The sequence below is a fragment of the Takifugu rubripes genome, chromosome 21 (assembly GCF_901000725.2).
Source record: "Takifugu rubripes chromosome 21, fTakRub1.2, whole genome shotgun sequence".
NCBI classification, from domain to species: Eukaryota; Metazoa; Chordata; class Actinopteri; order Tetraodontiformes; family Tetraodontidae; genus Takifugu; species Takifugu rubripes.
The window spans coordinates 18,700,412-18,728,283 of record NC_042305.1 but is presented as its reverse complement, the minus strand read 5'-3'; the positions used below and the strand labels follow the sequence as shown (position 1 = coordinate 18,728,283).

At 47.8% G+C, this 27,872-nt stretch overlaps 2 protein-coding genes across 10 annotated transcripts in view; both read left to right on the top strand.

Moving 5' to 3' along the window:
- Nucleotides 1-22,194, top strand: part of kiaa0825 (KIAA0825 ortholog) — a 90,584-nt gene extending 68,390 nt beyond the window's left edge. For all 7 annotated transcript variants that reach the window (XM_029830044.1, XM_029830040.1, XM_029830042.1 and 4 more), the window contains one exon: nucleotides 21,404-22,194. In XM_029830044.1, the coding sequence (XP_029685904.1) occupies nucleotides 21,404-21,569 (166 nt within the window). In that variant the 3' untranslated portion in view covers nucleotides 21,570-22,194. The remainder of the gene's footprint in view (nucleotides 1-21,403) is intronic.
- A 1,992-nt stretch (nucleotides 22,195-24,186) lies between these two features.
- arb2a (ARB2 cotranscriptional regulator A) overlaps nucleotides 24,187-27,872 on the top strand; it is a 111,884-nt gene continuing 108,198 nt past the window's right edge. For 2 of the 3 annotated variants that reach the window (XM_029829802.1, XM_003975248.3), the window contains exons 1-3: nucleotides 24,187-24,312; nucleotides 24,987-25,109; nucleotides 25,246-25,347. In XM_029829802.1, coding sequence (XP_029685662.1) covers nucleotides 25,058-25,109; nucleotides 25,246-25,347 — 154 coding nt within the window. In that variant the 5' untranslated portion in view covers nucleotides 24,187-24,312; nucleotides 24,987-25,057. Of the gene's footprint in view, nucleotides 24,313-24,355; nucleotides 24,574-24,986; nucleotides 25,110-25,245; nucleotides 25,348-27,872 lie in introns of those variants that run through there. The other variant, XM_011616064.2, reaches the window with a different exon arrangement.

Genomic DNA, 27,872 nt, shown 5'->3' with positions numbered 1-27,872 from the left:
GCTGAATTTGAGCGTTGCATTGTTCCATGCGGCTTCCTGTGTCCCACGTGTCACTTCCTGTGGTCTAAAGAGAGGCCAGGAATGGTGTGTGTGATGTCGCCGTTCTCACTGGAAGCAGATCACTGGCAAGTATGCCGAGAGCCATCTGTACCAGACCTCTGCAACATCTGTGACCCCCCCAACAGACACACACACACACACACACACACACACACACACACACGCACAGAGCCTATCACCATCCCGTGAGGAACACACACTCTGTCACACTGCTGTGATGTAGCTGTCACATCCTGAACATATGGCACCCCCCCCCCCCCCCCCCCACACACACACACACCTCCACCACACCTCCACCCAAATAAAACCTTAAGGTCCGGCGTCACATGCGACAAGCTATGTCGAATTAGTCTCAATTCTTCTTCACATTAAAGGGTAGTTATACACATTATGCTGAGGTCACTCTCATAACAACTGTCAAATTAGGGAGCGTTTCCATTTGATTGGCCGACTACGTGCAGCGAGAGTAAATGGCGAGTGGTTCTGAGCCGGCGCCTCAATAAAGGCTGATTCGTAATGGCTACGTCGAGTTCAGTCACCGTTTGAGGTCATTTCAACTTCCCACGCGCTGCTTCTGATGAAAGATGTCTGCTGTAATTTATCCTTTATTTCAACCGGTGATGGACAAGTTAAAAATAGCTGCAGTGTCTGGAGCCGCTGCTTTAGATTAAATAATGGGAGATGGGAATCAAATAGCATGTCATTTCCCACAATAATGACATTTGTTGGAGTTTGTTTGGCTCCATCACAGTGTTTCACACGATTGGGTCACCAGTCAGATCAGTGGCCCCCACACATGTGGAGCCTCCGTCACCAGCCTGACGTTGTTTACATCCCTGCGTTTACTCCGGACCTTCTGCTCCACAGTCCCAGACTTATATGGGATCCGAGAGGGCTTAATGTTGACAACACAGACCACCTCGTCATGGACCTACAGCATGTAGCGAGCCGCAGCTCAACCCTGAAACATGCGATGTAATAAGGCATTAATAGCTGTGGAGAGAGATCTGGAGGGACGGTTGGGTTCTCCTGGTCTTGTTTGGTTTCCATTTCAGCTCCACCAGTGAAATGTCAAACACTGACGTTTAGACATGTATGGGGGCCTCTGTGGGGGCTCCAGGGCTCCAGCAGATCTGTTGGGGTTAGACCCCCATTAGACCACCAGTCTTGCACCTAACCAGACTTGAATTAACTGGTTACTAGTTCCGTCGGCTCCTGGTGACCCTGCTCGGGATGAGCAGTAATAAATTATGGAGGATGAATCGTGTGTTTGACACAACGTAGGAAAACACGTTTAACATCTAGAACTGTGATGATCTTTAAAAGCCCACCGACTCGTCAGTACCTGCTGGTGGATTCTGTCACACACGCACAGAATCCGATGATCTGACTGCTTAGTCCTCACATCCTGTACATCCCAGCATCCTTGTGTTTACTATAAGCAGTCCAAATATCTGTTATTGGACGTTTAAATTCACGTAGCTTCTCTTGAGCTCCACCTCCGTGGACAAGGATCTTCTGAGACATCTGCAGGATCTACTTTTAAAGAGCTCTCTTCCGGCCACAGAGCCAGGTGTTGGCACACTGAGCTCTTCTTCACCAGCAGTCTTGGCCAGTTTGTTCTGTTGTGCTCGCTTCTAGACGTGGGAGCAAATTTGAAATCAAGTCTTGGTTGTTTGGATTTAGCGGCTGCGTCAATGAGGCTAGCATTAGCCGCACCCGGGGTCGCTTTTGTGAGCATCTCCGGGGGGTTCGGAGAGGCAGCTTGTTTGTTAAGATTCGTTTCATGATGCCCCGCCTCCTCATTAACTCTTTATCTTGAAATAAAAAAGAAAAACTTCCATCAGCTGATCAGTAGCAATTAGCCTTATAGTTATAAAGAGTTGTTAAATATTTCCCACAAATGAAACAATTCCAGTCATCTTAACTCAATAAGACTTTTTATATGCTTTATTCATTCAGCAGCAGATTCAAGCTGCTTTCAAAACTACCTGAATGACACCGAACGTCTCAGCAAACAGGAACTAATTCATTTTTAACCAGTAACTCAAAATACTTCTTTTTCCCCATTAGAATTCCTATTATTCCCACTTATTAGTGAGTGATTCTCAACAACCAGGTTAATTATGGCTAATTGTCTGCTTAGCATTACATATTTTCTGTAATTTACTTTATTTTATTAGACCTTTTTGGTCCCTACTATAGGATTTGAACTCAGAGATAATTTCTCTCAGACTACAAATATTCTGTTCAGAATTGATCCTCAAGCCGACCGACTGGTGACTTTTCACCTGATCGCTCACCTGATCGTCCACCTGATCGTTCACCTGATCGTTCACCTGATCGTCCACCTGATCGCTCACCTGATCGTCCACCTGATCGTCCACCTGATCGTCCACCTGATCGTTCACCTGATCGCTCACCTGATCGTTCACCTTCCAGCCTCCCCAGGTGATGCTTGCACCTTCACTTGGGACCATGAGACCACCTCGAAGCATTCGTGGCCATTATCTGTTGTTAGAAGAAGAACAGGCCTTTTATCCCCCTGATTTTGTTCCCTCCCATCCTGAAGTCCATCACCCCCGCCCGACTCCTCCGCCCCCGCTGCTTGGTGTATGTCAAAGCCTCGTAATTTGGCCCAACGTATGGCCCAGAGAGCTGCAGTTAATGAGGGGCTGTGTGAGACTTAAACGCACATGAATAATCACCGGGGAGTTGTAGCTACAGAGAAGAGGGGAGAGAGAAATTTAGATATCAAGACACGCAGAGAGGATCGAGGGACTGAGCGATCAGAAGCCGCATGTCGACACGCGTAGCGCTAACTGCTCACACCCATTTGATTCAGTTTAATCCAACTACCAACACTGACATGTTCCCAGAAAGGCTTTAACTTGAACGTTAATCGCTCTTTTTAACCAATATCTGTGTATATGTTGATCTTGTTGGCTACAATGAGCAAAGGTTTACTTTCTTATATGTACAAGAGAGCACATGTCCAACTGTCAAACACTTGACTTGGAGGATGCTAGTAGATGCTACACGACATTTTCGCTGCCAATCACAGTTTTTTGATCTAAAGGGAATGTGTAATCTGCAACGCTTCATCTTCCGTTTGCTTCACTCTTCACGGAAATTTAGACCGCGAAGGCCCATACAGCTAGCACTAGCATCAGTTAGCATGGTGGCATCAGCAGCCATTATAACCTTGTTTATTGACATGTTTATTAAGTGTAATAAATGTTTGGAAAGCTGTGAATCTGTAGAGGCCAAAAGGAAGAGACAGTGGGGTCTTAACATCTACTGGGAGTAAAATTATATTCTTCGCCATAATCATATATTGGGCTTGTAGAGGTGAGAGACTAAAACCTATGCATGGAACATAAAGTATGAAAATGGGTCTCTCCATTCACAGACTGCTGGGAATGAAGAGCCGACTGTTGCTCGTGCACTATGACTTGTATAAGTGTGCAATAGGAAATGTATTAATGAGATGTATTGACACAGTCGGGTCTTTAAGAGCGAACTGACTGTATTATCTCAGAACTGATTTAACACACTAATTAGCATGGATCAGGGGTTGCCTTTGTTCCAGAAAGACTCAATCTGCCCAGCACCAGCTATAAGGGCAAAGCAGTGTAATGGTAAAAGTCAAAACAGAGCCATTCATTTACTCTTGTTGAGCTAAGTGCATTCTTGGCTCCCAGTCGGGGGCATAGCACCAAACTGTGCGGCTAAAGCCAGAGAGCCCATTTGTGGAGGCAAATGTCACCATGTCACACCGCCCAGCATCTCTGCGTCGCTGGTAACCTGCCGTGCCCTTCAGCTCTGCCACGCTCATGTTTGCATTTGTTGATCCGCTTTCCATTTCTCCCCGTTTGAATGTCGCCCCTTTCTCTTTGCCAAGCCCTTCATCATGTCCACCTTTCAGATCACTCACCGCTGAAGCATTCTCTTCTTTCAACGTCTCCAGCCACCACCTAGCTTGTCGCGTCTCTCTCTTTCTCCCGCGTCTCTTCCCCTGCTACCTTTTATCTTTCAACCCCAGCTGAATCATCACTCTATCCCTGCGCCTTTCTTTTAGTCAGCAAATGGACCTGTTTCTCTTAATAGCGTGGAGGCTAACTAAGCCTAACCCCAAAATCACTCCATCAAGAAGACGGAGGCTGTTTCATCTTTGCGGTGCCTGTTTGCACTGCAGCCAGAGCGAGCCCCACGGCTTGTGTGTTGCCACTCTATCACAAAGCCAAACAGAGAGTGTGTGCTCTGGGTGCAGCGAAATGTTTTATACGGCAGCCGCATGTGTGGAGCTGCCAAGATAATGAATAGGCAACGCAGCTCATGCATGCTAATGTTATGTTGTAAGCAGTTTTGTTGACAAGTGCTAATACTTCTTTCATACTATCATCAAAAGCAGCTAATACAACAGCCATTTCTCCACAGCACTCCATGCAAGACATGATGGATTGTGACCTTAATATAGGTTAGCCGAGTTTTGAAAGTTAAACAACCTGCAATAAATCATGGAATTATTACAATGCTCTTTAATTGGTTAAGGACTGTTTATTTCCTAAAGAGGTAGGAAAAATTGGGTTTGTGCACTTTTTAATTTGCAAAGTGCATTTTCATTACAAATGGCAGTTTAATATTACCCTCCTTTGTCATGCAAAATACACAGCGCACTGGCAATCTATTAATTGGACAAAAGTGCGGGGCCAGCGTAAACTCTCCCCTCTCTCACTCTGTTGCCGCTCCTTCTCCAAACTCTCGGTGGTGAGTGCTGCTGCCATCGATCAGGACCAGAGAGCAGGGAGACGACTGTCTCACCCCTCAGCGGGGGGGTTATATGATTATTGCTGCCTTTTCATGAGTTTGGGTTGATCTTAACTCAGCTTTTCTTTCCCCTCGTTGGTTCGTCAGGAAAAACCAGTCGTCAGTTGCTTCTCTAGGATAATTTCACTTATGAAGCCTAAACAGTGTGTAAAGTAAAACACTGGTTTACGTTATGTTGGAATGGACGGACAGAAAGGTTTTGGAACTCAGGCAGTAATAGTTTAAAGTTTAAAACGTTGCCAAAAGTGTCATCGGGACCCAGAACCTCTACAGATCAGAACCTGTACAGATCAGAACCTGTACAGATCAGAACCTGTACAGATCAGAACCTCTACAGATCAGCGAGGGCAGAACAGCTGCTCCTCTCTCGCCCACTCGTATCTGACCGGGCCACATTTGTACTGAACCAGACAGGTCAGAGATCCGGTCACACCTTCAAATGAAGGTATAGGTGTTTGCCCGTGATTATTGCGCAATAGTAGACGTCTTATCTTGAATGAAGGAACGACCGCCCACATTCACGAGTTCAAAGGTCGACGCCTGACATGAGCATCTCCCAACGTCCACGCAGCCGCTCTCCTCAGCCAGTTTAAGCTAGTCGATCCAGGGATGGGACGGACACGCTGACGTCATACAGGCCCGTCCGGCCTGTAAAAGGAGTCCTGAAATCACCAGAAATTTATATCACATTTATATCTGCACGTGCACCAACCTCCACATCCTCTCAACCGTCTTGATGGTGACGCAGCCTGCCCCCCCCCCCCCCTTTTATGTTTATGACCCCGCCTTTCCTCCTGAAACAGATTTCTGACACTATATAACAACAATTCGAGACAAAAATGAAAACGCAGTGAAAGAATATAATTTATCCATAAGTTAACAGCAATGCATCTTTTGTCTAACACACATTTTACTGTCTCTCTCTCTCTCTCTCTCTCTCTCTCTCCATATATACATATATATATATATGTATATATGGATTGATTCTCTTGCTTTTTCTCTTTATTGCGGGGGGGGGGGTTCACATCCTGTGTGGACCAAAAGGATGTGAATCTTGAGATGTGTGACCGGGGTGGCGTTGGACTCCCTGATGGCAGCATTACGACACGTTGCCAGCTGGCTTTGACAGGGTGCCACCCAGACGTGTCACTGTGCTGTCCTGTGTCTCTAACCTCAGCCAACACACACACACGCAAACACAACACGCAGCACACACTGGATATCCCCCGGAGGCCATCACTCACCTGTCATCCTCCGATGCCTCGTAGACCAATCAGACGCCGTCTCGTGAGACGCGGTGTCACACATTTAAGGATGCATGACAAAGTGCTCCCTGATTTCCCAGTGGCTGTCTGCAGCCTGCGCTCGCTCCCCAACACGCGTGTGCATGTGCTCGCGCCACGGAGAGGCCGTTTAGTGTGCGTGCGTTTTTTTTTTTTACATTTAATTTATTTCACGTAAACATTTCTGCCTCCTTACGTCTCGTGTTTTGTGCGGCACAGTGTTGCTGTTTGACTTTGGGCCGCGGTTCGTTCCGTGTGCGATCGGCCGATGGCGAGAAGCGGTTTCTGTTTGTTTGTTCGCGACATTTCCAAAGACGAAAGAAGCTCAGTGGTTGACCTGTGTTCTTCCCCCTCTCCTGTGTTTTTCCCAGCATGCCTCTGTGATTATGTTACGCTGGGCCTGGCTAAATAAAGGATTCCGTGGAATGCTTTTACTATTAGAACAGGGAGCGAGAGGGAGAAAGGAATTAGTAATAGCTGTAGTCTAGCTCAAGTCGTTCAGGTCCCAAAGTTGCCTTCATGTGACCCACACAGTGATTTTGTTCGGTGGGGGGAAAAAGCATTTTGGACCCATTACTCAAGCCATTGTGGGTGTGCACTCATATGAATCAAGGTGGAGAGGCAGGGGGGAAAGGCGAAGAAAGGTGTAGCGGCAAAGCTCAATTGCAAACACGGCTTTTATGCTGGATGAAAGCAGAGCTTCAATTGGTGGGAGCTTTTAGGGTCCTGTTTATGGGCTGCACCGAAGAAAGGCGTATGGTGTTACAAAGCCATTTCTGCCACACTTTGCACAATTACAGCTTTTTCTCTAAAAATGTTGTTTGTAATGGGCGACCGAGGCAACAATTGCACTGGTGAATCTTTGAAGCCAGAGGCTCGACGGAGCGGGCACAATGCCCGCGACTCGTGACGCGAAGAGGGAGCATAATCTTCATAAAGCAGCAAACTGTCATTTAGCAGTAGCAGGGGAGCGCGTGTATCTCTCTTATAGCGCGATTGTGTTCGCTTTGTGTTCAGGATTTGTCTTCTCTCAAAGTGCAGCGTGACAACCTTCCATCAAACTCCATTATCAGTCTCAACAATTTCGTGTGTGTGTTCCAGCCGCGGGGGCCAAACAAGCGGGATGTTCTGACTCCAGCTCTCAGAAAGAGGTGTCGCATCTGACAAAATCCCATTCAAAAGCCAACAGCGCCTCGCGCTGAGGTGAGATAAGTCAGTCATAAATCAATTTACCAAACCGTACAGTTTAAGCTGGCTTTTCAGACCGAGTGTGTTTTGGTAATGGAGTAATCCTTTTTAATAGATAATGCACACACACACTCTTAGCAGAGTTTGATGGATTAGCTTTTCTGCTGAATTCCATGGATGCCATCTTTGAGTGGAAATCCAGGTGTGATGATCCTTTTACCCTCTTTTCTTTAGTGAGCTGGAAATCGCTGACTGGGTGGCTGAAATGCCATCGAAATGATGAAAGCGCTGAAAGAGCGTCTTGTACTCGCCCGATTGTGTGTCTACCCAATCATAAACCATATGTAAATATAAAACCTGTGGCAGGTAATTGAATAATTCTCACAATCTTTAATTTCCAAAGAACTTGAGTGATGAAACCGGGTGCTCTTCCAGGCTCTCACGGGAGCTGCTGCCTTGTCATCTGAAAGGCTCCCCGGCCTAATGGTCTTAATAGTCTTCTGGTGCCGTTCCACAGTGTGGAGCTGGGGCAGGGTTCAAGGGTGGCCCATCTTCCAGAGCACCCGCCCCACAGAACAAGTCCAAAAGCTGGAAGAGCAGCCACATCTTACCACAAAAGAAATCAGCACCTCTGAGCAATTTGTCTGTCACTTTTCTCTTTCTGCTTTCTTCACCTTCACCTCCCACCTCATTTCCCTTTCACGGAGCCACATCTGCCAGGAGGGGGGGGGGGGGGGGTCATCAGGTGTGCTGCACACAAAAGCAAAGAGAGTGCAAGTGAAACAGCTGTACAGATATCTCTTTATCTCTTACCACCTGTGGTTAAAACGCTGTCTATGGTCATTCAGCAGCATCAAGGCGTGACTCTGGAAAGTGAAAGTACCAGCAGAGGTGTTCTGCCCGGCCTCAGTCCTGACAGACGGGCCTGTCAGCAATGCAGTGTGAAACACCTGCGGAGCTGAAATCTCCATCGCTCATGTGCTTCACCCCTGTCTGAATCAGCTATTTGTTGTTTTACCTTTTCTGCTTTGGAAACGGGCCAATCAGGGCGTTCGGGATGGTTGAAGCGAATCGCGGGGATTCGTCTCATTCTGTGCCGCCTCCCGCAGGCTGAAGTTAGAGCTTGACACAGCTGGACTCGGTCGCTTCCCAACGTCCCCCAATACAGAGGAAGCAGATAAAGATGGAAGTCAAACTTGCTCCTACGTGCACGTGCTTGGGAGGCGCGCTCATTTCTTTTCTTTCAGCATTGAGAAGGAAGAGGCAGCGGCCCAACGAGACACCTCACCACTTTCCAAGATGATGATAACTATCCTCATGATTTATAGATCCTAATAGACTTTCCCTCCCTTGTCCTGGATGAGGTGTCAGAATTGATGGCTGGCAGACTTTTATTACCTGGTATGGTGTGTGTAATTAGGTTAAATAGATGGGTTGGACACGCATGGTAAAGGCTACATTTCTCACCCCAACTGGATTTATTGGCCACGCTCTGCTCTCTAAGGTCCGCTCTAATGCGCTCATTTGCATGAAGGCACATGTAGCTGATGTGTGTATCCCTGTTACATCAACAGCAGAGCACAATGACGAGGGCCGGCTTATGAATAGTTCGGTTCAGGGGCTGGCAACGGCCAGGCCCGCCAACTGCCTATTAGCTATGATATGAAAGCTGCCTGGCAAGTGTTAGATTGATACTTGACACGTCAAACAAAGCTCATTGTCATTGTAATTACTATACGTTGAGTATTAATTTCATGGTCGTCCATATTGCCAGCGTGATAGGGCCTGTCTGTTACTTACATCTTCAGTAACAGCTGTCTATTCAGCCAGTGTATCCATCCGCCTTTCATATGTTCAACGGTCTCAGAAATAACGACTTCATAATGACTGTAATTGCCTCATGTTTAATTATAATGCACCGCCACTGGTGAGATGAAACGGTATTTTCTGAAGAAACACACCACTTTCTTCCTCCCTGCAGACGTCCAGTCGAGTGTAAATCAGATGAAGATCGCAGCGATGTCTTCTGACCTGCTCGGCGGATAGATTTGAAAAGGATTCGCTTTATCCCGGTTACCCTGTCATTTGCTCGAGGGTTCATCCCATCTGTCCGTTAAGGACGAGCTGATAATGAAGTGTATGTGATGAGGTGAGTTGTTAACGAGAGCGAGCCGGCCGGCAGTAACGGCGCGGAGGAGTCGGCGCGCTGGCTGTAGCCTGCAGTGGTGGATGTTACTCTTCAGACTTTGGTGACCTTCACAGATCCCAGGTTCCCCTCCCACACCCGTCGTCAGATTGAATCATGGAGGAGGCCTGTGAGGGAAGTGCATGTGTCTGCGTGCACGCCTGTGAACGTGGCAGGATGAGCTCATCCGCCAAGGTCTCCCCCTCCTAGTTTGGGAGGAACAAAAATAATCTTGCAAAGAGGGACGTTCACATGCGTTCGTGCACACGAGGCCAGGCGATTGGCTTGGAGCAGCTGAACCGCGTTTCTGCACACGCACGCACACACGCACACATTCAGGCTCCAGTTTTCTTGAACCCAGCTCCCGGTGCACGAGGACCAACCCTCCGCTGGGACGTGGGTGCAGAGCGATTTCTCTGCTATCACATCTGCGTCCTTCTTTCCGTGCAACGTTCAAGATTCCCTCCTCCTCTCATGCAGGTTTCACTTTTTTGGCCTTTGCTCCTACTTTTCCCCCCTTCCTGTCCCACCCTTCCTCCACCCCCGGGGGCCAGCAGACACCATAGAGGGTCCGCTCATGTCGGGGCCCATTGACAGGCCGGAGTGGCAGTAACTTATTGTCTATTGATGGAGTGTGACAAATCATGTGGGAATGCAGGGGTGCATGGCAGCCAGAGCCTTGGTGTGGAGTGCGTGAGCATGCCTGCATGTGTGCGTCTGCGTCTAATGTGTGTGCACGCCCGCATGGGTGGGAGCCTCTATTGTCTGCGCTTGCGTGTGCGCGTGGTTGTGTGGAACGTCTTAGTGTGGGGCAGGCGGGCATGGCTGAGACCCTTCACAGCTCATTTAGCCCCAATAGGGCCACCTGGGTGGTGGGGGAGCTCAACGGGGCGGCCCTGGCACTGCGGAGCCCCGCTGACAGCCACCAAATATAGGGGCTCCGTCAGCCTATTAATCAACACAGCCGCTCTGACAAATCACCACAACTATGACCTAATGAGGGGGGAGAGAGGAATGAAAGGGGTAGGAAAGAGGTAGAGACATAATGGTGGAGTGAAGGGGCAAAGGACTGTATAGACAGAGGTGGAAGGGCTTTAAGCATGAGGCTAAGTAGTGACAGGGTGAGTACAGGCTTAATGAAAAGGAAATGAAAGAAGGAGCAGTCTGACACTGCGAGTGGCACCGTGGGCCATGTGGGTAAGTCATGAGGTAATGAGAGGAGCATGCTAACGGAGTTGTCACTTGTAGCCGGTCATCAGATCTCTGGTCGCGCACAAAGCAACTCAAATGATTTGTTATGAAAGCCTAAATCACACTCCACAATGTAACGGAGTGGATATTAGCGCTCAGCCCCAGCGGTTCGCCGCAAAATAAATTAGACTACAAATGCTTTCTAGACACTGCTTTTGCAGATGCTTCAGAGCAAATTAGAGGTGAGAAGACATTTGAGTTTGAGAGCAAACAACATTGATGTATGTCTCCTTCTCCCGTTCCCACCCTGAGGTGTGCTAGCATCTAATCTCTGCACTACCAATCTCAGGTCCAAATCACATTAGCTGGGATCAGAGGTGAAACTGGAGCTTTTCAACAGCAGCCTGTTCTCACTAATGAACCCCCATGGCCATCCAGTGCATATTACAGCCACACTGAGTGAGGGGGAGAAAGTTTTGCAATAATCATTATGTAATTGCACATTGCCCAGGTTTCCATTGCCCTGACATTTCAAAAGCTCGATAGCAATATCTTTATGTTTGTCTAAAGGGAATACGTTTGGAAAGGCTGTACTGTATATGATTGATGGTTTTCCGAGGCTAGGCAATCTGCTTTGGAGTAATTATATAGTGTGGTGTCCGTCAGAAGTTTATTTTAGACAGTATTAGTTTATTTGCGGTGAATCCTTTGTCGAGAACCAAGATTGACTTAGCTGACATTGATTGTGTTCATGTATGTGACCCAGCTGTTAAGTAACTCAATGAAACCCAGCTTTTCACCACAACACACGCACACACACACGCACACACACACATGCACACGCACATGTGACCTGCCTCAGCTCCATCTCCTGTCTTTACGCAGTTTGCATGAAAGATCCAAGTTCCTCCTCCTGGGAACGAATAATTAGGCGTCAGGAACACTGGGGTGAATATTCAAAAGCAGCGGCTCCTTATTGACTCCTTCCTGTCTGTTGTGCTGTCCAGCTGTGGGATCTATGTGACGCACTAAGCTCGGACTGTCTGCCCCATCGACTGGCCCAGGATGGAAGGCCAATTGAGGGGATGCACAACTGCATGCTCCGTCCATCCATTACCCAGTTATAGTGACGCCGCTGCAGCTTCTGGAACGCAGAGTTTCCAAATGACCTCGTTGCGTATGCACACGCAATCTGGTTGGACTTCAAGATGAGTGAGGCTCATTGATGGGAGCGTTCCAGAGGGTCACGTTTGGGGATCCATCAGCCAACAATCCCTGCAGCACTTTAAGGACGAGGCCTTTCTTTGACCAAGGTGACTAAAGAGAGAAACTCTAGAATGTCGAATTAGTTTGTTATCACGATTTCCACGCTACGTGTGCAAACAGCAGTAATAACCAGCAGTCAAGTCTCGGTGGGTGACTGGTGTAAATGGGTTTGGGTGATTGTAATTTCCCCAATACAGTTAACTTTAATCTCAAGATTGTTCAAACTCTCATTAGTTCCCTCACAGTTTGAGACTGTTACATTTTAACGATCATCCTGCAACATCACATGCAGGTAAACCATCAAGAGATCAATAAATGGGTGTTTTTCTTTTTTTCTCCCACTTTTATTGTTACATTAAAGTGTGTGTGGTGAACAGGAACCAACCAGAACCCTGGTGGTACAAGAGAACCAACTGATCGTAGTGTGATATTTAAGAGTGGTGATGAGTCCGTTGGGGTGGGAAATCTTGCCCAAACTCACTGGCACTCATGTCATTCATGTCTAGTTTTAATACCTTCGGGCACATTGGTGCCACACAGACTCGTGCACGTCAGGCCTCGGCGTCACGTGGAAACACTTTCAAACATTATTTCATCCTATCAGAGCGACCAGTTCGTGAATGTTGATTTTATTTGGTGGAAAATGTGAGTTTCATGGTCAGAAGAGCCGGAGCGGTTGTGTGTGTGCGTGTCTGTGCGTGCACGCTCTCTAGACCTGACAATAGACCTTTACACCATCAAACCTCCACAAGGTGAGGAACAGCTTGAAAACGACTTTTCATCGCTGCCTTATCTCTTCCATACTGCTGTTGGAAGCCAAAAAGAGCAGGAAAAGCTGAGAGAGGGAGCATAATAATGTTGTTATTAGGACCGAGGGGGTAAAATAGAGCACAAATGATAATGATCTTGAGATTAGGATGGTGCAGAACAATAAATTATGCAAAGTGTTTGAAAACACACACAGCTGTAATTAAGTGGCATTTGATTTTAAATGAGGTGACAGCGAGGTTTTATTTATCTTAACTCCCTCCAACCGCCATTAGCATGGTACGAAATGAACTGTTTGAACTGGTGAGAGAACAGGGCCTTGATCTGATCCCCCCCCCCCCCCCCCCCCACACACACACACACACACACATACTCGCACACACACACACGTAAGATCGGCATCTTGAATTAATCAGTCCAGTGCAGGTTTAGAAAACCTGCATGAGTCCGATGCTAATCATGTCATTACGTGTAGAACTTGAACATTATAATCTGGACATCGATTTCACAACAGGCGCTCAAACACGTAAATACTTTGATTGTCTATAACCCCAAAAGTGACGCCGAGACCTTTGCAAAGTAACGCAGGAAGTGTTTGACCTTGGTTTTAAAGGGTTTAACGACAATCTATGTTAATAAAGACTTTGGCGCAGGGTCAAATGTCAACCCGCAGATTGTTGTTTGTGTTGTTTATAACGATGTAACACATCAACCATCCTGCAGCTTTCTGTTCGTGGGACGTGTTAATATATATTAATATATATAGAGAGAATTTCTATTGTCTTCTTGCAACAAGTTTTGTACTGTTGCACTGCAGCTGGTGAGTAATTAATATTTGATATTGATATTTTCGATAGTGTAGACCCACTCATCTCTGAAAAGGCTGCGCACTGTTTTCATGCTTCCAGTTGTTGTGTGGCTCCGGCTCAGCGTTCTGATCATTCCAACGTGCACCTCCTTGGAACTGAACTCCTTCTCTCCCGAAATGTGAATTATACCAAGTCAATCCATAAAGTAGAATATGTTGAAATGTGGAATTTATTCACAGTTGCTCTGGAAGCGAAAGATGGCTTTGTTTGAATGGAAGTTTTGCCCGATCAGTGCCTGAGAGCGAGGCCTTTGTCAGAGCAAGTCGCGCTGTCTCAACCCTCAGCGCTCCTTAGTAGATTCCACAGTTTATGTATGCACAAACGACAAAAGTCCTGAATAAGTAATAGTCTTTTTCCTGCTAGCAGTTCAAGATGAAGAGGTGTGTGTGTGTGTGTGTGTGTGTGTGTGTGTGTGTGTGCGTGTGTGTGTGTGTGTGTGTGTGTGTGTGTGTGTGTGTGCGTGTGTGTGTGTGTGTGTGTGTGTGCGTGTGTGTGTGTGTGTTCTGCTCAGCAGGGAGGTAGCATGAGGGAAATTTTGTTCCTGGTGTGCTGCTGAATGCGATGCAGCGTCTGAAGCCTCTGACTGTTTACCCGCCTCATCTTTGTTCATTAATTCAGGGCTGACGATGTATGCGTTTGCCGACAAGCGTTTTATGGTGACGCTTCGGTGGGTTTTAATGAGGGGGGGCTGCAGATCATGGTGGAGGAACTTGGACAGGTGATGGGAAAATGCCAGTGACAAATGTTGCAATACAATACAATCTCAATCTTTACCTGATCTTTGCCTGAACTTTTCCTGATCTTTGCCTGATCTTAGCCTGATTTATACCTGAGCTTTTCCTGAGCTTTTCCTGAACTTTTCCTGATCTTTGCCTGAATTTTTACCTGATCTTTGCCTGGTCTTTTCCTGATCTTTGCCTGATCTTTTCCTGATCTTTGCCTGGTCTTTCCCTGATCTTTGCCTGGTCTTTCCCTGGTCTTTCCCTGATCTTTTCCTGATCTTTGCCTGAATTTTTACCTGATTTTTACCTGATCTTTGCCTGATCTTTTCCTGATCTTTGCCTGGTCTTTCCCTGGTCTTTCCCTGATCTTTTCCTGATCTTTGCCTGAATTTTTACCTGATTTTTACCTGATCTTTGCCTGATCTTTGCCTGATCTTTTCCTGATCTTTACTTGATCTTTTCCTGATCTTTGCCTGGTCTTTTCCGGACTCTAACCCTGATGGTTGTGTAAGTGAACGCAACAGTGTCCTGTCCACCTTATAAACACTGGATCCAGTGTACGGCCGAGTTTATGTAAAGCTAAAGTGTGATCGTAGTAAGAAGTGATCACATCGGCTGTTGTGGTTCTCACACAGGAGGAGACGTCCTCCTTGGTCACGAGAGAAGGATGTAACAAATGGAATTACCATGGAAACCATCGCCTGCTGCGGAGCAAATAAGTCTGTTGACTAGAGAGTCAACAGACAAAAAAGTTTACAGGACGGATAATACTCGGGGGTTCTATATACAGTCCACGTAAACATAAAGGATAGTTCCAATATCAAGTTGTTCTACTTTAACTGGAAACTATCACATTCAAACGATCACGGATGTGAGTGAACCTTTCATCCGACTGCACATCGACTGTACGTGACAGCTAAGCATTACGACAACTGTATTGTTTTACATTTTTACTTTTTCTTAAAGGACCTGTTTGGAAATCACATGTGATTCAAGCCAAATATACTGAAGAATCAGAGCAGAAGGTTTAACGTGAAAGATTTTGATGAAATCTTTGTTATGCAGGCGCATCTGTTGATATGTGGACATGCAGATGATGGAATCAATATAGTTTATTCACAGTGTTTGATTTTCATTTTCCTTCCTTCAGATAGTATAAAAAAGCAGAAAGAGATATACGTCATAGGCCAGAGGGCGGGGTTGAAAGGTCCCAAAGTGGTTGGACTCTGCTGCATGTGAGGATTCAGGGCCGCCGAAGCCACGCAGGCACCGACGAGCACGTCCACGTCCTCACGTTCTGCCACATCCCAACTTCTCCCGGGTGCTGTTCCAGTGAAAGCTGCTTAGCCAAGCTAACAGGAGTCAGTTGGGACACTGGGATGGAGGAAAGAAGAGGTGAGGAAGGGGAGAAAGAGGGTGAGGAGGCTGGGTGTGAGGCACGGAGAGCTGTCACCCACACGAGCTGTGCACGTGCAGCATCAGTGTGGACCATCCGCCGTGCGCTGCACTGACCAGGGGAGGTTGGACAGATGTTGGGGATTTTTCTCTTGTCTGCATGCGCTAAAACACTCACAAACAGCACGGAAACACCAACAAGATGTCATCCTCTCCCCCCTCCAGGGCAGGATTCAAGACGTTGTTCCCACGGAAGCACAATGAGGCTGTTTTAAGACTTGTACCCAACTGTGTCCAATATACTGACGCTCACAGTCACACTGTGGTGGACGAGCAGCCTAATGATGTCGGAAATACCGGCACAACTGCTATGATATGCTGTGATAATTGCTATCCTCCTGTCTGCAGTACAAATAAATGTGGAATCGGTGGGCAAACACATTAATATGGAAATGTCTACATTAATTTGGAGCATGGTCTAAATTATTCAGTAATTAAGCCACTGCAAATTTGCACAAACTTTCCCCTGGTTGACTGGAGAGAATAGCGAGGAGTTACAGTCATGCGTGGGGATTTGAAATATGTCGTCACGTGGCGCAAATGCTGCATCTTATTATTCCAAATAACAAAATGGTATTTCTGAACCAGATTCATGACATGGGCACACAGTGGAAACATTCCTCCTGCTGAGCCAATGGGATTTTTCATTTCTTTAGGTTGTAGATGCCAGCTGCTAATTAGCTTAGCTTAGCACACCATGGAGAAATGAACAACGGTTGTGAATTTCCAGCGTCCAAAGCTCATTAATTGCTATTTTGCACTGAAGCACATTCCTTAAATACATTCAAAGGACAAAAAAACAAAACAGCTCAGCTTCTGTCCTGTTGGTGAAGGTGTCCTGCACAACGCACTGAATAAAAACGCTTGTTTATGTTCGTTTACCTTCTGAGGGCACGTTTGATCACGCGATTACTGTAAATCAGCCAGTCGTCACGCCCGTGTGTCCAGATGATTTCTGGAGTTTAAAGTGGATGAAATAATCATCATGTCTCGTTCCTTTCACAGTCAAATCCGTGCTCTTGTTTGCTGTCTTTTAAAATGACCACGTTCATCCTGCGTAACTTTCTCTTTATATGTCTGTCTGCCTGTCTGTCTGCCTGTCTGTCTGTCTGCCTGTCTGTCTGTCTGTCTGCCTGTCTGCCTGCCTGCCTGTCTGTCTGCCTGTCTGCATTAGTGAGTGTGTTTTAAGGTGCATCAGTGAGGTTGGTGGATCTGAGTTTTCCGCCTTTCATTGTTATTTATTACTTATTGGACTCAGACTTTAGAACCATAATGCGTTTGAAGTTGTGTGCGTGTGTGCATGTGTGTGCGTGTGTGTGTGTGTTTTCTCATCTTGTGTAACTGTGGATGTCCTTTCAAAGGGCCTTCACAGATCTGTCCGTGGCCCTTTGATCGTTCAAGGCTCAGCGTGGCTCTGGAGATGGGAGGGTGGGCTCGGAGTGGGGGGTGAGGCTGGGTGGACACGGTTGAGAGGGTGGTTCTGACCCGGGTACATAAACGGGACGAGGGCAGCTTTGTTCAAACTGTCCAAGTCATTTGAAAAGCTGCAGGAAGGTGTTTGTGATTCTGTGTTTTATCCTGAATCTCCACTACGACATTCTGCATGTACATCCAACGCTTGGAGTCTCCTGCACTCAAGCAGGAGGACAGGTCAAAGGTCACTTGGAATTAGATTTACTTTGATATTACTTTTTTTTTTTTTTTGCTTGTTGATAGAGAACGTTTCTTGTAGCTTTTGAATGGCCATCAGTTTGGATTGAGATGCATTTCAGGTGGGCTCTAATGCGGAGTGGCATCACGGCGCCGCGTGGACATACTGTAAACCTGACACTGAGTTGATCTGACAATAGAATGGATCAGTGTAGCAGCCAGTGAGTCAGAAGGTGGAACATAATCCCCTCTGTCAAGTCTCTGTCTCGTCAATATTCAAATCCAGCCGGCTGTCCAATGGCTGTCAGTTACAATCTCCCTCTGGCTCATGGCCTAGCACAGGCACAAATCTAAATTGAATTGGATGTTTGCTTCTCAATGGAAATTGGGACTAAAGGTTGACCCTTCCCTCCCACCCAGTCCCGTATTCTACTTGTCAGTCCCCCAAAATGATTCGAACGTACGGCGTCCACCCCCAGCGTCTAACTTATTTATGACTGTTTTGTGTTTGCGTTCAGGCTTCTTTTGTTTTTCTTTCCGCTCTCCCTCGGCCCGTCGGAACATATTGAAGGTTTCATTTCGTAAAGAGCAGCGCAGATCAAAAATCCAGAGATGTTTCTTTTGTAAATGGTGCCGTTGCGCACTGACCGGCTGCTGTGTCTGCCTTCAGGTCGTAAACTAAACCCAGACTCATGTCAGCCTCTCGTCTGCGCATTTTATTGTATTTGGGTCGGTGGAAATAGGCAAACGGTGACGTGCGGCCCACGAAACGAGAGCGGGAATCGTGGACGTGAAGCTCAGTCAGCGTCAGAATCTCAGGGTGTCTCAGGAACCAGCTTCTCCTCCTGCTCGGATCCGCGTCGCCCTGGCAGGCACGGAAAGGCCTGACCTTTGGAAAGTTTAGCACTTTAAATATTTAGGCTTGGGTTATGATGGATCCTCCGGGCCCCGCGGCAGCGTGTGAAGCCTCTGATTAGGGCCGCTGTCAGAGTCATTTAGCCGGGCGTCTGGCCGCCGGTGGCGCTCTCTGTTTGACAGGCGAGCCTTTTAAACAAACAGCGGTCCCAGTGGCAGAGCAGGCAGGGCACAAACACCCGGCTCTGTGAGGGAAACCACTCAGGCTGCTGACAGCTGCAGAGCAAAACCGCCGGCCCCCGATCCTCTCAGCGCCCCCTCTTCCTCTCTTTGCTTGTGTCTCTGTATTTTGTCCTGCGGTTTTATTTCTCCCTGCGCTGATCGTCTCCGTCGGTGTTTGTGTGAAGCCGCTCGTTCGAGGGGGTTTTGGAGGAAGAGGCCAGGTCCCGGTGAGATGAAACCCGAGCAGGGCTCACGCTCTTCGTTTGTCAAACATCGCTTGTCGTTATTAGTCAGAAATCAGGGGCGACGCTCTCGCCCTCCCGTGATCAGGGCAGCTCACGCCTGTTGAAATACGCCCACGCCTGGTTCTCCGTCTCACCCCGACACAATCTCCCGTGGCGTCCATCCCGTAAATATATGACTCTTAATATGTGTGTCCCGCTCTATATTCAGAGGAAGAGCCAAGTCAGCAGCTCAGTCTTAATGCATGAGAAATGAGCAGAGCCCAAAAGAATTAAAGGGTAAGGCTTTCCCTATTAACATGGAAATTCTGGGGGGGAAAAAGTTGCCAAAACGAGGATACAGTGAAGTTGGTGTCAACTGTAGCACACTTATGCATTTCTAAGAGCCTTAGCTTTCATTCCTGGAGATTAGATCCACGCGGCGAAGGGCTTCGTGCATTTTTCAGCTCATTTTCTTCAGGAGATCAACCAATCACAACAGATATGTAACCTCTCCTCCCCGGGAACAATTTACACTTTTGGCAGCATTGTCTCAGGATGGCATACATGGCAACTGCCATTGTAATTCAATCTGTGTCTGCATGTACTCCTTTGTTTCTGTCTTTCTCCCGTTCTCTTCCTCTCTCATTTCAAATTTGCACTTAACACCTTCCTGAGGAAAGGCTCCTCATTCATCAACGGTGTTTGTCCCGGTGACAAGCAAGGCGCCTCCTGCATATCAATATCAGCTAAGACAATGCTGAGCCTGTAACCTTCAGCTAAATGTCATTCTGCTTAATCCTATTTGAAAATTAAACATTGGAAAACCTTTAGCATACCTTCCTGTCTTCCTTCCTCTCTCTCTCCTTTATTGGCCACCCTTCCTCCGGCTTCCTGCTCTCCCTCGCTCTCCCGCCACCCTTGTGGCGTTCACAATGTGACATTTTGCATGGATTTTTTTTTTTTTTAGTCCGTGTGTCTGTTGGTGTTCGTAATATTTGTTTCTTGGAACTGGATTGGAGATTTATTTCAATTAGAAGGTCTCAGTTATGTAAAGTGGCAACACCAGACTGATCGTCCTGATGAATTGGTGTCAAATTTTGAAAGTAAAAGGAGAGGAGGCCCCTTCCAGAAATCAGTCGGAAGTTTTTCTAGATCTGGGATAAGAGCCCACTGCGACAGTAACACTAGAATTACACACATAACAAGCCTGCGAGCTGGCATACGTTACCAAGACAACACAAAAGGTGTTTGTGACTGGACAGCAGGAGACATATTTTTAACACTCCTCGAGTCCTCAGCTTGGCAAAAACTAAGAGACTTTAAAGAGAAGTAGAGAAAAGCCCCAGACCCCCGGGCAGGGCCTCATACCCCCCGGGCAGGGGCCCCAGACCCCTGGGCAGGGCCCCATACCCCTGGGGGGGGGGCCCAGACCCCCGGGCAGGGGCCCCAGACCCCTGGGCAGGGCCCCATACCCCTGGGCAGGGCCCCAGACCCCTGGGCAGGGCCTCATACCCCTGGGCAGGGCCCCATACCCCCCGGGCAGGGGCCCCAGACCCCTGGGCAGGGCCCCAGACCCCTGGGCAGGGGCCTGGACAGGGTTTTGTGCTCTGGAGGGCCCACATAAACTGCACTGACCACCGCATCCATTGTTTGGGGGTCTGTTTGACTGTGATCCATCTCCTGTGAGCTCCAGTACCTCCCTAACAAAACAGCACATTTACAGTCTTCATTATATCACAGGAGGAGTTGAACAGACTCATCTTGTCAAAGCAAAACCAGACAGGACAGGTTTAAAAAACAAAACAGAAGAGAAGTTCCAGAAGATTCAGGCAGAGACTGAAACTTCACGAAGATGCTCTGCCTTCAGACGGACTCCTCTCAATATGCATGAAACACAGGTGTGATTCTACCTTATTACACACACTCAGAGCAGAAGCACGGTTCTGGCCCACCTTTGAAGATACACTGAGCTATCGATGAGTGGCAGGGGCAGGATAAAAGGAGGCGCAGTGATTGCTATAAAAATTCAATCATTTGCAGTCGGACTGATATAATTCTCCTTTTGGCACACGAGAGACGCGGCGGCTCAGAGGCAGCCTTCAGCCGGCTCTCCGTATGGATTTGATTGACCACAGTCCCTCGTCAGGAGATTCGGCTGAAATGCTGAGTGAATTACAACACGACCACCCTTGATGTCTTTATACAACGCCGCTCTCCCGGCTGTGTGTCGGAGAGCGATACGGACAAAGTGCTTAAATGGCCAAAGTCACAACGTACACGATGCTGCGCCCGTTCCACCGTGACCCCGCGCCCAGTAGTTATCAGGTGGGGAGGAGGAAGGTGGGTCAACAGAGCCAACGGCTTTTGCCTCTAAAAAGGGCCTAAAATCACGGCTCTGTCTGTATTTCCAGGTGCATTTGTGTTCTGGGAGTGAAAATTAATAAATAAAAATCAAAAAAATCTTCATCAAAGCCATGAAACTGACCCACACGGCACGAAAGAACAGCAGAGAAGGCCCGTACACGAAAGGCGGAACCATCGGGGGGGGGGTCCCTCAACGCTGTGTTAAAACCCAACCTGCTACAGATGTGGAGCCTCTACTTTAACGTACTGATGTCACCTTCTGTGCCTCCAGGTGGGAGATGCAGGACGGAGCAGAGCTGGGGGACGAGGAGAAGGCCATGGTGGAGGGACTGCAGAACGCCCGCCTTGGAAGTGGCAGCAGCCGGGGCGTGCACGAGGACCCTCCACGAGCTGGTGGCGTGCAGACGAATGACTCTGGAGGAGGCGGAACCACCTGATCAGGGCCGGCGTACGACCAGCTTCTCCTCGTCTAAAATCCCGCTAGAATTGGTGACGCTCACTCGCAGCTCTGGTGGTGGTCACGTGCGCACAGATTTAGCCAGAGCTGGAGGTAAGAAGTGCGTGCGTGAGCACGTGCAAGATGCCGAGCTGCTGAACACCAAAGAGTGACGGGGGCCGTTGCTCGCGCGTTACGTGCACGTGCGTTACGTGCACGTGCTTTTATGTGTTGATCAGACACAGCTCATCTCATCTCCGGGGGCCAGTGGGGAAGGTGAGACATTGTTTTGGGGATAAGATCCATTTGTGTGATCACTCTCGGTGCTTCTCAGCAAAAATGGGGTGAGAATATTGATGTTGGTGTCTTTCTCTCGATGTCTGAAAGCAAGTGTCAGATAAAGGTTCCTCTCAAGCAGCTCCACGTAGAGCAGAATGGGCCGTGCGATGTGGCGTCAGTATCACGTGCACGCTGTGAAAACGCTTAATTTAATACCGGTGGTTCGCATAAGGGATGAAATGTTTCAGAATTAAACATTAAAATCCCACCTTGCTCCTGAAATACTGCTGGATTGTGTCATTTGTGAGCACTTTTTTAAAGAATAAAAGTTATTAAGTGTTTAATTACACCACATGTTCTTTGCGTTGAGTTTTATTGTTCCCCTAAAAGGTTCAACAGCTCAAACGATCCTGTTTTGCTCAACGATGGGAGACGTTCTGCACGACCCTGAGTGGTTTCCATGAGACAGAAGGAAAACTGTGTCTTTGTCCGTTTAGCTAGAATGCAAATTCCAAATAACTCGTGTTGTTAAGGATCAGCCTTTGTCCCAACACCTGGGAAAACACAACACTTGGATCTGCTCTTCCTGCTGCGCTCCTGCAGGGTCAGCGTCAGGAGGCTGGTTACCTGAGAGCCGACAGGAAGAAGCTCAACAATCTTTATGAAGGATGTTTCAAGTTAAAAACAAAAACAATAATTCTATGATATTTATCAAACGTGCACAAACGCCTGGGTCCCAGAGCTCCTCAGGACCTGCAGTATTAATGCAGGATAAACAGGAGGTGTTTTCACTCCTCTGATTTTCCATTTTAATCGATTACCCTCCGTATTCCGCTGCATTATTCACTGCAAACTCCTGCAGCTGAAATACGCTTTTATTTTATTCAGAACTGCAAGTTTGAGCTGAGGGTGGGATGAGAAAGGTCAGAACTGCTGTCCTGCTGGAACGGCAGATGTGCCCAGCTAAATACTTCACTTCTTTTTGCTCGGTTCTTTTTTGAACTTCTAAATCTAAAGAAACTCAGCGATTAAAGATGCACCGTACCAAAACCCACCTGCGATAGCCTCTTTTCTTCGGAAAGTTCAGGTAGTTTGTGCGGAGACTTTCAATAAAGCGTGACGAGTTTAACCTCAATCATGGAAGCAGATGAATGATCTTCTTTCCCACTTTTCCCAGTGACTCTCTGACACTTTCAGTGCAACAAGGAAACTGATGTCTTTGTGTCAGAGGTGGAAACTTGATTAAAAAAAAGCAATATCCTTCTGACTGGATACGTATTTGAATATGACATCAACCTTTCATAAATATCTTATTCAAGAAACTTCAGTGTCATTATTTTAATACCTTTAATATGTTTGGTGTGGATATTCTTATCAACAGCTGAACACGGCCATGTCAGTGAACAATAACGTTTCTGTTGTGCACCTGACTGGAGAAAAAATGCACTAATAAATTCACACCTGTGTGAAGGGAAAGCGAATCAGGCAGCTCAACGCAGACGTCAGTGCTGCGGAATCCTTTATGGGGGGGGGTAAAATCTGCATTCCACAGGGTTAGGGTTAGAACCTGGCCTTTTACAACATGAGTCCTGTATTAAAAATACTAAAGGTGATGAATGGCATTAATGAATGTCATGTGTCTTAAATGTTACAAAAATATTTGCTGAATACAAAGAGACAGTGTTTTTTTGTCTTTTTTAAAAATCCGCACATATTTTAGTGAATGTTAGCATCTACTTGATGGTCATTGTGACCTGTATGCTTGACATTTCCGCACTCTCGTCTCTTAATTAAATGTTTTTAAAAAAAACTAGCTGAATATTTCAGCTTCTGGAATTATGTCTCACGTATTTCTGATGTCGACAGAGGGAACAGTTCAACATCAATATAACAAATGAAGAGCAGGTATCAGACAAACACAGTTTGACAAGCCCTTATCTGCCTTCTTTTTATTGAAATAAAATGTAATTGCTATGCTGCTGCTGCTGTTGGTAAGTAATATTGGAACAACATCTTAAGAACATTTTTGTCATTCTAGTTAAATAAAACAATATAAAATGTTAATACAGATTCTGAGAAAACTAAAAAAACGACTTCTTTAGACTCTTTAAATGGATGAAATACAAGGAAGTGCGCTGGATTCTTTATCGATGTCCTTTAAATGGGTTCTAAAGTTAAAGCGCCTATATTACAGGTAAAGATGAGCAGGTTTAATGGAGGATGCTGCAGAAATAGAAACATTTATCATCACTCAGGTGGAGGATATCCAGGAGCAGATGTGGGAGCCGCCGCCAACATCTGTCCCAGCGTCAGCTGACGCGTTACTGTCTCTTTAAATGCCGCTTCCCTCGTTGCCCCGGTAACCCGGAAGCTTCAGTCTCTGCACGCTCGGGCGCCTCTGACTTCTTCCTGTTGTAGTAATTTCGTGGATCGTGCAGCTGCGGGACAGTCGTTAAGCTAAAATGGTGCGTGAGTTCGACCAAAAGCATGTCTGGGTTCATGTAAAGAGCCGTTCCTGGCCGGAAGGCGGCGTTTATTACGCTTGTTTCAAATAAAAGCAGCCCGTCGCAGCGTCACCCTGCCGGATGTGTCCACGCCGAGCAGCCGCGCGCTCTCAGCAGTGGCTTTGCACACATTTTACACAGACTCCTGCCACCGACCGAGCTCTCCGACTGCTTTAGCCGTGTGAAAATGAACCTTCCGGAGCGCCCGCGGCTATTCTTAAGGTTTAAAAGCGCGGCAAACTTTGCAACGTTTGCATAATTAATGTGGTTGTTGCGCGCGCCTGCAAAAGTTGCCCATACCTGCGCCAGCTGCCGTGGCAACATTTACATGTTTAATTGCAATAATGTTGACGAATGGCTGCACTTGGCTGTTTATGCACCGTGTTATTGCAGCGCAAATGATCGCGGTTCCCTTTTACTCTGGAAGGTGTTGAGCCGGTGGGCTGTACATGACATCCCATAATGTGACATGTTTTGGGCTGCTGCCTTTAAAAATGACTCCCCTGAATGGGCCCTACTGCATCAAAGCTGCGTTCATGCTGTGCCATTCACGGAGATATTAAAGTAGATGCGCGTGCGCAACCTCGTATCTCTAATTTCGGCTTTTTCTGGTGTTTAATCCCCACGTGGAGCAGAGAACATCTCCGTGACGGCTCCCATCCAGCTCCCTCACCCTTCTGCTGCTTCGTGCACTCCGTGCGTGACTATGGCGCAGGGTTCTGGTCAAGAGGACAGAGAAAAAACCACGGCACTCAAAGGTAAAAGCCACCAGTGTTGGAGCAAAAGGTCCCGGCTACAAGCGCTGTCACATCTTCCACAGCTTTATCCCACTTTAAAGAGTCACTTTAAACTGCTCTGATGGTTCATCGCCGTTGTTCTTGTCTTCTCCCCCAGATTTGCTGTCACGGATAGACCTGGATGAGCTGATGAAGAAAGATGAACCCCCTTTCTCTTTCCCTAAAACTCTTGAGGAGTTCGAATATGCCTTCAACGAAGGTAAGCACGTGTTTTAGCTTCGTCTTCTTAACTGCCTCTTGGGGTCACGGGGAGGGTGCACATATGGGCGAAGGCGGGGTAGAACCCTGGATGGGTCACCAGTTCATCGAGGCGACCTATGTGAGCATTTCTGGGTTGCTCAAGGGTACCTCGGCAGTGCTCTGAAGGTGTTCTGGCACCTTCCATGTTTTCGAACCCTCCCCTTCTCAGCCCATTTCCCCAACACATTGAGGTAACGCCGATATTTTAGCTTTCAGATCATAAAGTCCTGCGACCGGCCACGGACACAGACCATATTCTGGTCTGAGCCTTTAACTGAGTTATTATCAGTAATGTTCACATTCACTCTGAGTTTCTGACCTCATCCGTTGATCCTCAGTCTTAAAACTGTGTAATATGAATAATGGCGGATTTACCCAACTCATGTTTTTCACGAGGGCCGCGTGAGGAACTGGAAACTAATTGGAGTCGTGATTTGTGATGCTAATGCCAAAGAGAAGCCGCTAATTAATTCCTCAGCCTGCGACTGATCCAGTCATAATTTAAGTTATGCATAAATCGGCGTATGTTCTGTTTAAAGGGTGACACTTTGGTCCTTTTTTTGGAGGAAGATCGATTGAACTTGCAAAAAAAGGGTAGGAAACAGGAAGCTCCTGTGTGAGTTAAATATCGGCCGTGCGGCTCCGCCTGGATGGCGAGTGGCAGCGTTTAGGGATTCTGTCAGAAGAATCGTGGCGTCCTGCAGCTCGTGCCCTGATCAACGTGCGCTGTGGCAGGTGTGGCCACCACTCTGGTGGAAACGCTCGCCGCTAAAAGATGTGGCGTGAGAGTGTGCGGGGCGTTTCGATTCGTCTCAGAAGTTGTGGAAGGTTTGCAGGCCGTAGCCAGACCAGATCGAACCCGACGCTGAAGGTGGGCACCAGCAGCAGGCCAGGCCATGGAGGGAGGGGGGGATGGATGGATGAAGGGAGGGAGGGAGGGAGGGAGGGGAGGGAGGGAGTGATGGATGGGTGGGTGGGTGGGTGGGTGGAGGGAGGGAGGGAGGGAGGGAGGGTGGGAGGGAGGGTAGGTGAGTGGGTGGGATGGAGGGAGGGAGGGAGGGAGGGATGGATGGAGGGATGGAGGGGTGGATGGATGGATGGATAAAGGGAGGGAGGGAGGGAGGGAGGGAGGGATGGATGGGTGGAGGGAGAGAGGTGGGTGGGTGGATGGATGGGGGGAGGGAGGGAGGGAGGGTGGGTGGGTGAAGGGAGGGGAGGGAGGGAGGGATGGATGGAGCAGAGCTGGACATTATGCTGTTCTCAGATCCTGAACGTTTATTTAGAGGCGTCATCAGGGAACATGAAGGATCCTCCCATGATCATATTACCCCCCCCATCCCCCCCCCCCCCCCCCCCCCCCCCCCCCACACCTGGGCCCTGACCACCAGCTCATGTCAGGACTCTCTGTTGACCCGTCTTCTAATGTGTGAAGAAGCAGGTGATGCCAGTCCAGACATTATTTTAAAAGTAGTTGAAGATTCTTTGGACTTGCCTGGGAGTGAGAGCGCACTGCTAGCTGACTTTGGTCTTCCCCCGTATCCTCTCCCCCACCCCCACCCCCACCCCCACCCCCACCCCTCTGTTCTCTGTCAGTGTCTCTGCTGGCTGTCTAGCCGGCTGAGCGGGGGACATGTTGTGTACTCTACGGCCCGTCAGTAACCTACTCAGCCTTGCCCTCAGTCTGACGGACCATTTGCATAACCTCACTGCGCCTAAAAGCAGACACGGAGGCTCAGCTCTCCGCCACCCTCCGCTGTGCCGGCTCTCACATTCCCGCTCAGTCTCCCATGGAGGAAGGAACACGTCCGGAGACTCTTCTACCTTCAGACTCTGCCGTATCTCTCCATTTCCACCGCCGACCCCCTGAACATCCTCTGAAGTGCGGCTCCTCTCTCCATCCACCCACACCTGCCGCATGTCTTGTCCGCTCGTCCGTGTTTTTGAAGGATAGCGTTCCGCGCTCGCTTTAGCTCGGGGCATTTCCATAGCTACACTGTGGCTACCTGCGGCCACGACAGGTGGAACAAAAATGTTAATTTGACCGCGTAATGATGTGAATACAGACGAGGCTGCGTACAACAGTGTGCAGGTATCTTAATCATTGAAGCTGATGGCTTCATCTTGCGAGCCCTCCAGTTTTCCATTACTGGAAATCCAAGGTTATGTACACCTAATTAAGCGACCAAATTGAGAACAGAATGCTAATTATGACAGAGAAGAGGAGAAAAAGTTGAGAAAACGGGATTCCTCTGAGAGAGGATGCATTGGGGGAGGTAGCAGAGCTGATCCCCCCTCCCAGCTCTCTCTCTCTCAGACACACACACACACACACACACACCACTTTCATACAGTAAGATTTCATTATAGCTGCTTCTTCCTTCTCTTAGGCAGTAGTATTTAGATCCTCACCCCTCCATGACTGCATAATTGATTTTCTTCAAGGTACTTTTTCTGCGCACTGCTTCATCCTAACTTCTCGCTCGT